This window comes from Manis javanica, chromosome 12 (assembly GCF_040802235.1).
Source record: "Manis javanica isolate MJ-LG chromosome 12, MJ_LKY, whole genome shotgun sequence".
Lineage (NCBI taxonomy): Eukaryota > Metazoa > Chordata > Mammalia > Pholidota > Manidae > Manis > Manis javanica.
Window position 1 is genome coordinate 40,977,962 of NC_133167.1, and position 14,118 is coordinate 40,992,079.

The following is a 14,118-nucleotide window of genomic DNA, read 5'->3' on the forward strand; positions in this document are numbered from 1 at the left end:
ATATTTGATGTATTAGTGGCTGAGGATTTCCCCAAATTCACAATAGACACCAAAACAAATATCCTGGAAGCTCACAGAACACCAAACAGGATAAACGTGAAAAAAATCTAGGTAAGCATATCATGTTCAAATTGCAGAAAACCAAACACAAAGTGAAAATCTCAACAGAAGCCAGAGGAAAACAATAACCTTACCTATAAAAGAACAAGAATTAGATCAGATTTGTCTTCAGAAACCACTTAAGCAAGAAGAAAGAGAAGTGAAATGGTTAAAGTATTGAAAGAAGTAAACCACCAACATAGAACTTTAATCTAATTAAATGCTCTTCAAAAGTGATTTTCAAACAAAAAAAATTGCGGGGAATTTGTCACTAGTACACCTGCATTGCAAGATATGTTAAAAGTTTTCAAAAATATTGTTACAGTATCAGCTCTTCCAACTTGATCCTTAGGTTCAATGTATTCCCAACCAAAATGCCAGCAAGTTACTTTGTGGATATCAACAGACCGATTCTGAAGTTTACACGGAAAGGCAAAAGATCCAGAATGTCCAACACAACATCGAAGAAAAAGAACAGTCAGAGGACAGATAATGTGCAACTTCAAGAATTACTATAAAGCTACAATAATCAAGGCACTGCAGAATTGGTGAAAGAATAGGAAAATAGATAAGAGGAACAGAATAAATAGATAACCAAGAAAGAGACTCACACAAATACAGTCACAACTAGTCTTTGAAAGAGGGGCAAAGCCAGTAACAATGGAAAAGGGATGGTCTTTGCAACCAATGGTGTTGGAACAACTGGATATCCATCTGCAAAAGAAGAAGCTACACAGGATGTTACACCATTCACAAAAATGACTCAAAATGAGTCATCAACCTCAATGTAAAACACAAAACTATAAAAGTCTCAGAAGATAACATAGGATAAAAGCTAGGTGACCATGGATTTGGCAAAAAGTTTTTTTAATTGAAGTATAGTTGATGTACAATATTATATCAGCTACAGATGTACGAAGTAGTGATTCAAAATTATATACATTAAGTGCTCATCATGATACATGTAATTATCATTTGTCAACATACAAAGAAATTACAATATTCTTAGCTATATTCCCTGTGCTGTACTTCCATATCCATGACTGATTTACTTTATAATTTGAAATGTATACCTCTTTCACCCATTCCCCTATACTTAGTAATGGAATGCCCCAATTCCTATTAAGTCATTAGTGGTCCTGTCTAATTGCCTTATTTTCCATGACCTTTTAGTAGATTATATTAACTTTTCATTGATGCAAAAACAGATACACATAAAAGCATTCATACCATGAAATGTACAGATCAGATTATTTTTCACGAACTGAACATATCTACATAATCAACACCCAGATAAAAATCACTGTTACCAGCAGTCTGAAAGATCCTCTCATGTTCCTTTTATTCATTATGTCCCCCTCTGAGAGAACCCATCATCTTGAATTCAAACGCCATAGATTTTACCTGCTTTTACCTACTTTTATATGCTTTAAAATGTTACATAAATGGCACCGATTTAATATAAATTTGTATTAATCAGGGTTCTCCAGAGAAACCAGTTAGATGACTGATAGATCCATAGATACATAGATAGATAACGCATTGGCTCACATGGTTATGGAGACTGATAAGCCCACAGTCTGTCGTCTTCAAGCTAGAGTCCCAGGAAAGTGACATTATTCAGTCTGAGAACCAGAGAAGCCAATGATGTAGATTCCAGTTTGCGTCTGAAGACGTGAGAACCAGGAGCACTGAGAGCGGAAGACAGATAAGCCAGCTGAAGCAGCCAGGCAGGAAGGAGTGAATTCCCCCTCCCACCTTTTCTTCTACTCAGGTTTTCAATGGATTGGATGATGCCCACCCATGCAGGGGAGGACAACCTACGTTACAGATTCTGCCAATTCAAATGCTGGTGGTCATGATTGTTGGAGGGAGATGGATAGAAGTGCTACATCTAAATTTCTACAGTAGCAAATATGAACTTTAGGATACCTACAAGTCTGCCATTTTAAACAATATTTTCCTATCATTATGCTAAAGACGATGTATTTATGGAGAGCATTAAATGAATTCCATACTCTGTCCAAGCATAGATCAATTTTACATACTGATATTTTCTTTTTCTCAATTGTAGGTTCATTATGTTCATTGTGTCTTATTTATTTAGACTATCAGCTTTATTTAGACTATCAAGATAGTCAATGGATATTTTGTGACCAACAAAATATTAAATGAGATTTTTAAAAATCTGGTAGTAGCAAAATAGAGTTATGTATATGCACTGATGTTTGCAATATTAAAAATCTAGTGTAAGTAGAATAAATATGAACCTCTCATATTTTTTTGCATGCATAGTTTGTATATGACTCATTGTTTGGTGTTTCTTTTGAACACACTGCCATATCAAAAGCTAAAAGTACCCTAAAGTGTGTCCCAAAATGGAGATGTATCTAAGTTGAAAACAATATGCTGTAACAGTCAAGATATAGTTGAAAATGAGTAAATAAAAATTGAGTGTTTGAATATAATATTAGAATGTTACTTTGTGACCAGATCTTATTATAAACTAGTTATATGTCAAGATCAGATTTCAGTTAGAAGAAATAATTTAATAAAGTGAATACTTTATAATTCTAAAACCAAAGGAGATTGAACTCAAAAGGGAGAAACTTGAGAATGTAAGAGTTCTCTGTGGCATCTTACTACACTGATGGACAGGGACTGCAATGGCTTATGTGGGAGGGGGGAACTCGATAATAAGGGTGCATGTAATAACCACATTGTTTTTCTTGTGAAATCTTCATAAGAGTGTATATCAATGATACCTTAATAAAAAACCAGAAGAATTAAGAGTTATATACACATGCATGTACTTTCATATCCAAATACACTAAATCATATGATTTCTCCACTACATTATTAATATGATCAATTACTATGACAGATTTTCAAAGAGCAAACCTATTGCCAGATTTCTGTTTAATAATATTTTGTTAGGGATTTTACACATATTTCATGAATGATATGGATCTTTGGTTTACTTTTTTCTTGTCTCCTATTTTTGCTGTCAGGTTAATACTAACGTCAGTTGCATATTCAGTTTCTATTTTATTTTGTGTTTATCTGGTAAAGTGTGTCTCTCCAGGAATGTGCTTATTTTATCAAAGGTTTTATATTTATTGCCATAAACTTATTCCTGGTAAAATTTTTAGTAACTTTTAATATCCATAGGCTCTGTAGTGAGTTCCTGCTATTATTCTTCACATTAGCAATTTGTATTTTTTTCTGTGTTGATCAACCTGGCTAGAAATTTGTCAAATTTATTGAGCATTTCAAATATCCACCTTTCTATTTCATTGTTTTTCCTTATTATTTGTCTGTTTTCCATCTTGATGGTTTCTGTTCTTATTCTTTCTTTCTAATTTGAGTGTCACTTGTCATTTCTAACTTAAATTGGAACCCTAAGTTAATGTTTTTATTCTTTAATTATTTCCTAATATAAACATTTAAACTATAAAATCCCACATGTTAATATTCTGTATTTCAGTGTAACTTATTTCAAAGTATTTTTAATATTCTCTGTTTTCTTATTTGATGCATGGTTTACTTAGAAGTGAATTATTTAATTCTAAAATATTTGTGAGTTTTCCAATAACGTTTTGTCGTTGTTTTCTAAATTAAATGCATTATAACCAAAGAACATATACTGCAGGGTTTCAATTCATCTAAAATTTTTATCTTTTTTTTATGGCCCAATGTTTGTTCCTCCTATGTGTATTATGTTTTTGGTGGAAAGAATGTGTACTGTACTGTTATTGGTTAATCTAGTTATTATAAACATTTATATTTAATAAATATCACTAAATTTAAGGTAATTGGCAGTGTCATTTATATGTTTTATATATATACTGAATTTTTGGCTTTTCAATAACTCAGAGTGATGGACTTCTTAACTCATATTGTGCAGTTGCGCATTTATTCTTTTAGTTTTGTCAAATATTCCTTCATGTAATCATAAGCCCTGGTTTATGTGAAATACATTTGTGATCGTTATTTTTTGAAGATTTTGACTTACTAGTTGCTATAAAAGTGTCTTTTCATATATTTTAATATTTTTTGTCCTTAAATCTATTTTATCTGAGACTTCTTATAAAAAAGATTAGGAAGTTATTGTATTATTATTAGCAAGGTATTGTTATCATATTACTTATAGGGAATCATATACTTGTCTTATTTTTTTATACAGTTGGATAATCTGTTTTGAAATATTTAGAACACTTATAATGAAACTTTTGATATGATTTGGTTTAATTTTACCACTACTTATTTTCTAATTTTCCCATTTATTTTTCTTAATATTTTATCTCCTACTATTAGATAAAATAGAACATGAAAATGATATTGCATACTATGTATAAATATATGGAAGCAAAATGATATATATATTATATCTATGTGTGTACATATGTATTTTATATAAAATAAAGATGGGTGATAAGCCCAAGTATCTTCATTATATTGTATTCTGTTTTTCCCACATAGTAAATATATTTCTTTTATTTTTCCAGCCTATATTGAAGAACAATTAACAAATAAAAGTATATATTTAAGGAGTACACCATGATGATTTGATATAGATACACTTTATGAAATGATTACCGCAATGAAGCTAATCACCCATCCATCATTTCACATAGTTACAATTTTTTTTGCATGTGGTAAGAATACTTAAGATTTACCCTCTTAGCATATTTCAAATATGCAGTATAATATAGCCACCATGCTGTACTTTAGTACACAAGTTCACAAAACTTATTAATAAACAAAATTTGCACCTTTTTCCAACATCTCTCCACTTCCCCCACCCCCTACTCTTGACAGCTACAATTCTACTCTCTGCTTCTATGGGTCTGCCTGTTTTAGATTCCAAATATGAGTGAAGTCATACATTTGTCTTTTTGCTTCTGGCTTGTTTCACTTACCATAATGTCCTCAAGTTTCATCTGTGTTATTGCAAATGACAGGATTTCCCTTTCTTAATGCCTGAATAATATTCATTCATGTACACACACATATGTAATATATATGCATATGTATATCTACATATACATTTTTTTTTGGTGGAGTCTTCAGGGTTTTCTATATGTAAAGTTATATTATCTACAAACAGAGATGATCTAACTTTTTCCTTCCTGGTTAGGAGGCCTTTTATTCTTCTTCTTTAGTTTCTCTGGCTAGGGCTTCCAGTACTGTTTTGAATAGAAATAGTGAGCACAGGCACCCTTGTCTTGTTCCTGATCCTAAAGTAAAAGCTTTCATTTTTTTGCCACTATGGTGTTAATAGTGAGCTTGCCATATATTGCCTTTATTATGCTGATACATATTCCTTCCATAACTTATTTGTTCAAAGTTTTTAATCATGAAAGGATGTTCAACCTTGTTAAATATTTTTTCTACATTTACTGAAAACATATGATTTTATCCTTTGTTAATATGGTGTATTACATTTATTGCCTTATATATGTTGAACCATCCTTGCATCTTTGGGATAAATCCCACTCATCCAAGGTGTATGAATTTTGAATTACATTTTCTAGTATTTTGTTGAGAATTTTTGTATTTACATTCATTAGGGATATTGACCCTCAATTTTCAAATGGCCAACAAGCAAATGAAAAGCTGCATAAAATCACTAATCATCAGGGAAATACATCAAAATCACAATAAAATATACTGTTATGATGGCTACTGTAAAAAAGACAAGAGACAACAAATGTTGGTAAGAATGTGGAGAAAAGGATACCCTTGTATACTGTTGGGGGGAATGTAAATTGTTATAGCCATTATGCAAAAGAGTATGGAGGTCCTCAAATAATTAATAATAGAACTACCTTATGATTCACCAGTCCCACTTCTGTGCATATATATATCCAAAGAAAATGAAAGCATATTCTAGAAGAGATATCTGCAATCACATGTTTATTGCAGCATTATTTAAAATAGCTAAGACCTAAGTAGCAATTGACAGATGAATGGGCAAATATGTATTTATTACCTCACCATTGTGTCAGTGGATATGGGACACACAAACTCTATTAATATATGCATGTTGTTACAATGCATTTAAAAAGATCACAATCCTTTAAAAAAAGAATAAAGAGTTATTTTAATAAAGACATTTTAACACAGAAACAAAGTTTTAAAAATATTAGTTTATGTTTCTAGGTTGTCATTTTAAAACACAATTGAATAATTGTGTAGATTTTTTTACCAGGATTTCTATTACTGAAGTTGCAATTCAATTCATTTATTTTGCAACTGTCATTTCACTCATTTTTCCTACAGAGACACGAACAGTAAATTATAATTCTCATTGCATAAAATCACAAAATCAGCTTATATAAGACTTTAAAGAAAAATCGTGTTATGGGAAAAAGTTTCACTATACAACTTAGATATGTGTTATTTAAACAATTAACTCCTTAATAAGCTTCATAAGATGGGAATTATCTTTTCTTAAAACTTACCTTTCTGTAGCACACATAATGTAGGTGGGTCACGGGGAAGGCAGTACAGCATGGAGAAGACAAGCAGTGACTCTATAGCATCTTACTATGCTCATGGACAGTGACTGCAGTGATGTGCATGGGGGGGACTTGATAATATAGGTGAATGTTGTAACCACAATGTTGCTCATGTGAAACCTTCATAAGATTGTATTTCAATGATACCTTAATTAAAAAAATTTTTTTAAAGCTTACCTTTCTACAGAAGTATTGCTTACTGAATCCCTAGATGTAATTTATAGTAAGTATATGGACCCTTAGTTGCTGAGTTCCCCTCTGTCTGAAGGAAATTCAAGGCTGGAATCTGAGAGCAAAAGGTTCCAGGAAGGGACCTGGATTGCCTTTCCCTGAGCTTCATCTGAACATTCCTTAGTGAACTTCCCTGCCCAGCTGCTGCTGATTAGGTGTAAGAGTTCTCTGCTGTTCAGTACAAAGGTTATGCTCTGGAGCAACGTATTATCAATGAGTCATTTCCTCCAATTCTTATACTTTCCTGAATATTTCTCGCTTCAGCTATCCATGGAAGACCCTAAATCAACTTACTGCTGATTCTCCCTGATACTCTTTAGTGTATAGAATCATTTTATTGCATACTTTGCTATCTTGAATATTTACATACTGTTTGCTTATTCCTTTTGTGTATTTTGTTGTGGAATAGTTGTCTAGCTCTATTTTTAGAACAGGTAACAATTTTGTAAACTATCTCTTGGATATTACATAGCAAGTATGAATGTGACATTAATTTCATAGGGAATAGTGTATTAAAAGTTTTTAATTTCTTAGGTATGCAAAAATAGAACTTCAGGAGACTTCTTTAAAATATCTAGTAACACAAAAAATCTAATTCTTTTCCTAAACCACACCCATTGTACCTCTGTATACCTCATGTTACCAAATTATTCTAGTAAAAACTTTCCCCAAGAGATTGGAAAGGCAAGAGGAGACAAGAAGTAGATCTCGCATTAACTGATTATGCTGTGTTTTTCTTTCGTTAAGTAACTTTCTTTTGTGATAATATAAAGTGCCTTATTTAGGTAATATTTGGAGGCTTATTGAATATTTTGGGTACATGGGATTGTATTGTTACTCTTAGTACCTTAGAACATAAAAATAATTCTAGCTTTCAAGATGCCTTCATACACATAGAATCTGTGATCCTAAATGCTTTCACAAGTGTTTTGTTTTTTTATGGAATGTATCAACTCTGAAATGTTTGTTTATTGTGATTAATCTCATATTTCTACAAATGAAATGTTATAAATGTAAAACATTGGAAAATTAGAAAGAAAATACACTCGTCTTTATATTTTTTGTACACATAGTTTCTTCATACATATTTTTTCCCTTTTCTTTAAGAAAAGTCAAATATATTGCCTGATATATACAGTTAAATTTTTTTTTAGATAATTATTTTTTATTGAAGGGTAGTTGACATATACAGTAGTACATTAGTTTCAGGTGTACAACACAGTGATTGAACATTAATATACATGATAGTTCAAGGTACCAGCTATCACCATACCAAGTTTCTCACAATATTTTGACTATATTCCTTATGCTATACATTATATCCCGGTTGCTTACTTATTTTACAATTGGAAGTGTGTACTTTATTTTATTTTATTTATTCATTCATTTATTTATTTATTTTGTGAGGGCATCTCTCCTATTTTTTTTGATCAAATGGTTGTTAATATACAGTTAAATTTTATCTGAGATAAGCAACAAATGCAGTTTAGCAGATGCAGCTGTGAAGGCCAGTGAGTTAAGTGAAAGCCGCAGACCATCAGGGACACCGCAAGAGAAAAATGAAGCTCCTCCCCCGTCGCCCTTCCCCTCTCCGCGGCCATTTCCGGTTTCCCCTCTCCTCCGGGTGAGATGATACTACCTTCCCGGTGAGGGGTTTTGTGCCCAGCATCCTCTGAAGTCTGCAAGGCAATCAGTGTTCGGCAGCATCCGTCTCTGTGGTTGCGGAAGTCACAGCTTAAAACCCGAGAAAGAGGAAATCTTCGATACTAGTCTTTACCATAAATCCTTAAGCAGTTGCAAATTATTTCCTACCTCATCCATTCTGAATCTTAAAAACACATTCCAATCATTGCCGTCTTGCCTTCCATTTTTTGCTCTGACTTTTGCTCCTACATATGGGCACAAATTTTACAAGTTTCAATTGATTTTACCAATATCATGCATTTATTTTTAATTTTTAATTTAGGATTTCAAGGTAAGAGTCACAAAGGAGGGTTTTGGGCATTGCAGCTGACTAAAATAAAATATTTACCATTTTCTCTTTCCTTAACTTTCTGTCTTCCTTAGAAAAGGTGAATATAGTAGTAAGAAAAGTAGAAAACCCCATGGACCAAACACCAGGACAATATGAAAGTGACCAAAATGGACTTACAATTTCCGCAAATGAGTGGCAAAACATACTTTTTCAATGCTCATTTTATTTCTCTTACTCTCACCCTAATATAAAATATTAAGGATTCTAGTGTTCAACAGAGGGAAGTTACATGCATACCTTAAAACAAATTTTAATCTATGTACGTATTATTATTGCTGTGCATACATACATATATACTTTCAAACAAATCTAGGGACATCCAGAAATCCACAATTATTACAAAGATCTTCCTGATTACAAAGTTGCTAACATCACAGAATCTGTAACCCAATATACCAAGGTTTGTAGGACATATTGATCCACTTATTTACATATTTGGGGATGTTTTAGTGGTAATTTTAAATATTTATTTCTTAAATGCAGTTCCCAAGACTGTATATAATATGAATATTTTAAAAAGACAATTTGACATTGCATATTAGAAATTTGAAAATGGACATTGTACTGTTATGTACTAAGGCTTATGTTCTTTGAAAATATACTGCAGTCTTTATAATGTCATTGTTATATCTTATGTTATTTATACATTACATATGTATTTTTACTTTTGTTATTAGGTATACAATGTTACGTGCAATATATTAAAATCAAGCAATGTATTAAATCTCATCTGGAAGGACTACCTTACGGAAAAACATAAGCCTTTTAATCTTTGATGTGGTACATTCACCATCTGGTGGTAACTCACTAGAAACCTAGTCCAGGCAGTAAATAAAAACTCATCTAAAAGGTATTTTGGCAATTACTTACAAAGAAAAATACAGGATGTGTAATGTTTTTTATTTCCTTAAAACCACTTTTATTTTTGTTATATAAAACAATAATTCTCAAAAGAAACAATAGAAAATAAAAATAATAATAGAGAAGTACTGAGCCTCCCATATTTTCACCACCACCCAAATATAACCATTCTTAACGTTTTGGGTAGATATTCTTCTAGAATGTTTCTGTGCATATATACACACATTTCTCTAACAGAAAATATTTGTTTTTAAATTTTTCTATTTCATTAATGTTCCTATTTATCAGCTGCTATTTGAATCGATATTCTGGGCATGGATACCAGCTGATGATCTGAGATATAAACCACCATTGTCTGCCCAATTCGTATAATCTTAGAACCCACAAACATCTCCAGGACCCAGACAGATGATTAAGCCCCATGGCTTCTGGATTTAAGGTGACACACTCGTAGCTGAGAAAAGTTAAGTTAGACTTATCAGCTTGCTCTGCTGAATTTAGAAAGTGAGAAGCAGAAAACAGCCTTGGCCAGTTAGCAAGGGGAACAAAAGCAAAATGAATAAGCAAATAACTATTTAAAAGCCATACTGTGAGATGATGTCGTGAAGTAGAGTTGGGTCAGACAAGACTCTTGCAAGTCATGTAAATGTGAAGGTGCAGAAAAGATACCGGGAGCCAGACATGTTTTCTCTGATCCAATGGCCATGCTTCAAAGGGATATTGTTAGAATTCAAATCTGATTAGATCTTATTTCTCCCTAAATACTCTTTAAAGGTGGCTTTACAGGCCCTTCCTGATTTGATGCCATCCTTCCTTTCCAGTGCCACTATTAGAATGCTGGAGTCACATGTTTTGTTCCATCTGTGCAGAGCTGTCCTCTAAGATAATCACTTCTTCTAAGAAACGTCTGTTTCCTAGATTGTGACAGGTGAACCTGCCATGTGCTTCCATTCCACCATGTAACCTCCAAGACTGCAGGACCCAGTAACTAATACAGCACCTGGATCATAACAGGCTCCCAATGACTAGACAAAGCACCAAGAGAAAAGTAGACATTCCATAAATCTTCATGAGATTACATGCAGCCAAGGAAAAAGGGAGATAGAAGAAAGGGCACCCAGATGTGCTTCCCCGGCTAATCTTTTTCAGATCCAATTTTGATGTATGTGATCCTTTCAATAACTCCAAAAATGCATTTGGCTCAGTCCTGTTTGTTGGGTTGCACATGATGATTAGGACAAGCATACAGAAAGGTGAGGGTAAGAAAAATAATGAACAAATGTGGTAGAGTGCAGTGATATGAGGGCAGCTCTGGGTGTGCCAGCCTGCAGCAGGCAGTCTCAGCCAAGGGAGAAGAAGCCTGATGGGCAGCAGGCATATGACTTCTGGTATGCAAGCACTCTTGCCAGGGGTGCCATAGCCCACTATGAACACATGGGGATGTGGTCTAGAGTAGATAGCTGTGGCCAGCTGGCTGGCAGATGCCAGTTGTTTTCCTCAGCAGTGACCACCTGGGGCTCCTTGGGGCCAGAGTGACTGGGTTGGCTGACATGGGAAGTGGGTATTTACTAACTGGTTTGGAAAGTATTTCAATGTCTTAACAATTATATGGCCACAATGGTGTTTACTCACTGACTATCAACCTGCAGGAGGGCATATTTAACTTGCTCTGGGCACTAAGCAAGAGAGAAGGAAAAGTTTCCAGATTTCCTTACTCAGCTAGTGCATCTCCAAAACTCTGGGGGTCTCTGAGGCCACTCATCCATACCTATAGTAAAAGAAGAAAATAGTAAATGTCTTAAGAGAAATGCTATTGGGTCACAAGCCCTGCAGTTATCTCATATTGCCCAACTAGTTATATAGAAGGAAAGGCATTGATACCCTTTTGGGACCAGTTAGTTGAGATCAACATTGTCCTCTGGAGTCATTTCCTACACTCCTTGTTAGTAATAGTTGAATGAGGCCTTACTGCTAGGCCTCCAGTTGTATCAGCCAATTCCTTTTGCCTGGGAAGACACCTGGCACTTTGCACAGATGTTCTATGTTCTGTGCATCCTGTTCTCTACATCTTCACCAAAGCTTGTTATTGTCTCTTTTTGATTATAGCCATCTTGTTGGGTGTGAAATCATATCTCATATGGTTTTGATTTGTTCTTCCCTGATGGCTAATCATGTTGAGTATCTTTCATATAATTATTCATCATTTATATATCTTCTTTGGAGAACTGTCTATTCAGATCCATTGCCCATTTTTCAACTGGGTCATCTTTTTATTATTGGATTGTAACAGTTTTTTATGTATTCTAGATGCAAGCTTCTTGTCAAATATATTATTTGCAAAAACTTCTTCCTATTCTGTGGTTTGTCTGTAACTAGAATTCTTAGTCTAAAGTAATACAAACACTTCTGAAAAGAGTCTTGGATTATAAAATTTACCCAATTTCATTAAACTGTTATGAGTACTAGCAGCAGGACAGGACTGACTACATAATTTGCAAAGCCTAGTGCAAAATGAAAATGCAGAACCCTGTGTTAAAAAATTTTAAAAGAGCATTAAACCAAATGTGGGGCCCTTCTATGCAAGGGGCCTTGTGGGACACAGGTTACATGGATGTGAAGCTAGGGAGATAAGGATTTGAATCTGTGATGCTTATTTGTCCTCTTTTCAGTGGGCATTTGGTAATATATTTAACCTACTCTGAAGAAAGTGAAGGTTCCTATGGTCAGGATACTCACTTCACTATGCTTGGCTTGTTTGCTACACATGTGTGGGAAATACGTTATTATTGACTCTATATAAAGAGCTCCTCCCATTGCAGGAGAGCAGATGCTGGAGTGGTGGTAGAATTTAGGACAGAGACTGAGATGGCTGCAGGGCCGGAGAGGCCCAGAGGGAGAGGCCGGCTTGCTGCATGCAGACTTGCTCTGAGTGGATGGGATTCTAGTGAATGACCTGCCACCGTGGGAATAAAGTTAGGTATAAACCCTTTCACCCAAAGAATGTTCTAGTGTCATTTTTTTTCAGTCTCATTGAATCCACAGTGAACTTGTCTGGGGCTGAAACCCATTGGCCAGACACCTACATTAGAAAAGTAATTTTTGATCTAAGACTCGACAATATCTTCTTAAATGTCAACTTGTTAAGACGAATTCATTTAACTTTCCTCTCTCTGAAAATTCTTCACTGAATTCCTTTTGGTAAATATGTCAATACTTTAGTGGTGATTAGATGTTTGCTGCTGGACATCTGGGCGCATCTGGATGCAGAGGAACATTCTTCTGAATCAACAGTGGATCGTCAGGGATGAGTTAAATTGGTTTTCTTTCACAGTAAGCTACTTTCTGAATGTAATTATGCTTTCATATGATAACATGTAAACTTTTGGTTTAGTTGGTGAAGACTCTATATTATCTCTTAATGAGACAATTCTTATCTGTCACTCAGGAAGAATGGGAGAATCTATCTTTTCCAAGAAACTGGAAATTTCCTAATGTGAAAGAACCTCTGCTAGGTTAGGAATAAACTACATCAGTGTCCTCCTGTTACCAAGTGTATTTCATCTGTTTGATTCTCAAAGGAAAGAATACTAAATTTACATTTTTTAATTTAAAAATCTTAGAATTCCAGAAAATTTACGTCAATCCCTGGCTAGTCAAATTCCACAGGCCTCAAGCCCAGACCACTTGGGCTTTTCCTAAGACAGCCACTAGAGGGTAACCTCTTTCCTCCCAGGCAGCCCGCGCCTGCTCTCTGCCCGCTCCTTTAGCCCTTGCGGCATCTCGCCTTCCGCCTTCGCCCCGGCCCCGCCGTTGACCGGCTAGGCCCCGCCCTGTCCCATCTCCCCGCCCCAGCTTATTTACGCAGAGCTTGTTTTCGTCCCGTCCTAACGCGGCACAGTGGTAAATCTCACTACCGGTCTCTCTGGCCGCTTGGAGGACTTATCATCTATGCCCAAGACGCAGGGTGGCGCTAGGGGAGGTGCGACGAGCCGCCGAGCGTTTCGAACGCCGCGGTCTGTCATCCGGGCTCGCGAGTGTTTCAGCAATGGTTCTGCGCCCGGCGTGGAGGCTCATGTCCAGGTGAGTGAGCGGGCGGGCGGCCTAGGACAGGCTCCCGGCCTGCGTTCCCGAGGTGGAGAAGGAGCGAGGGTGGGGACTGCCAGGCCTCGAAGTTCTGAGTCGCTCTTGGAGGCACAGCTCGCAGACCCTAACCCCGGCGCTCCTGTGTCCCTTACTCTTCTTTCTGCTCTTACCCCTTCTCCTCTTAACTCCTGGCACCGTTTTTGGTGCGTCACCTTCATTTTCTGCCATTCAGGCTCTTTTTCAGCCTTGACCCGGCACTACTTTCTTTCCTTTTGACCCCCATTT

At 35.3% G+C, this 14,118-nt stretch overlaps 1 protein-coding gene across 3 annotated transcripts in view; it reads left to right on the top strand.

Annotated features, from left to right (window-relative positions):
• Positions 1-13,666: 13,666 nt before the first annotated feature.
• The window catches only part of HIBCH (3-hydroxyisobutyryl-CoA hydrolase), a 156,977-nt gene continuing 156,525 nt past the window's right edge, over positions 13,667-14,118 (top strand). The window contains exon 1 of one of the 3 annotated variants that reach the window (XR_012123633.1): positions 13,667-13,830. Coding sequence is in view for 2 of the 3 variants with exons in the window: in XM_037015082.2 (XP_036870977.1) it covers positions 13,699-13,830 (132 nt within the window). In the remaining variant the exon portion in view is untranslated. The remainder of the gene's footprint in view (positions 13,831-14,118) is intronic. The other 2 variants (XM_037015082.2, XM_073218510.1) reach the window with 2 other exon arrangements.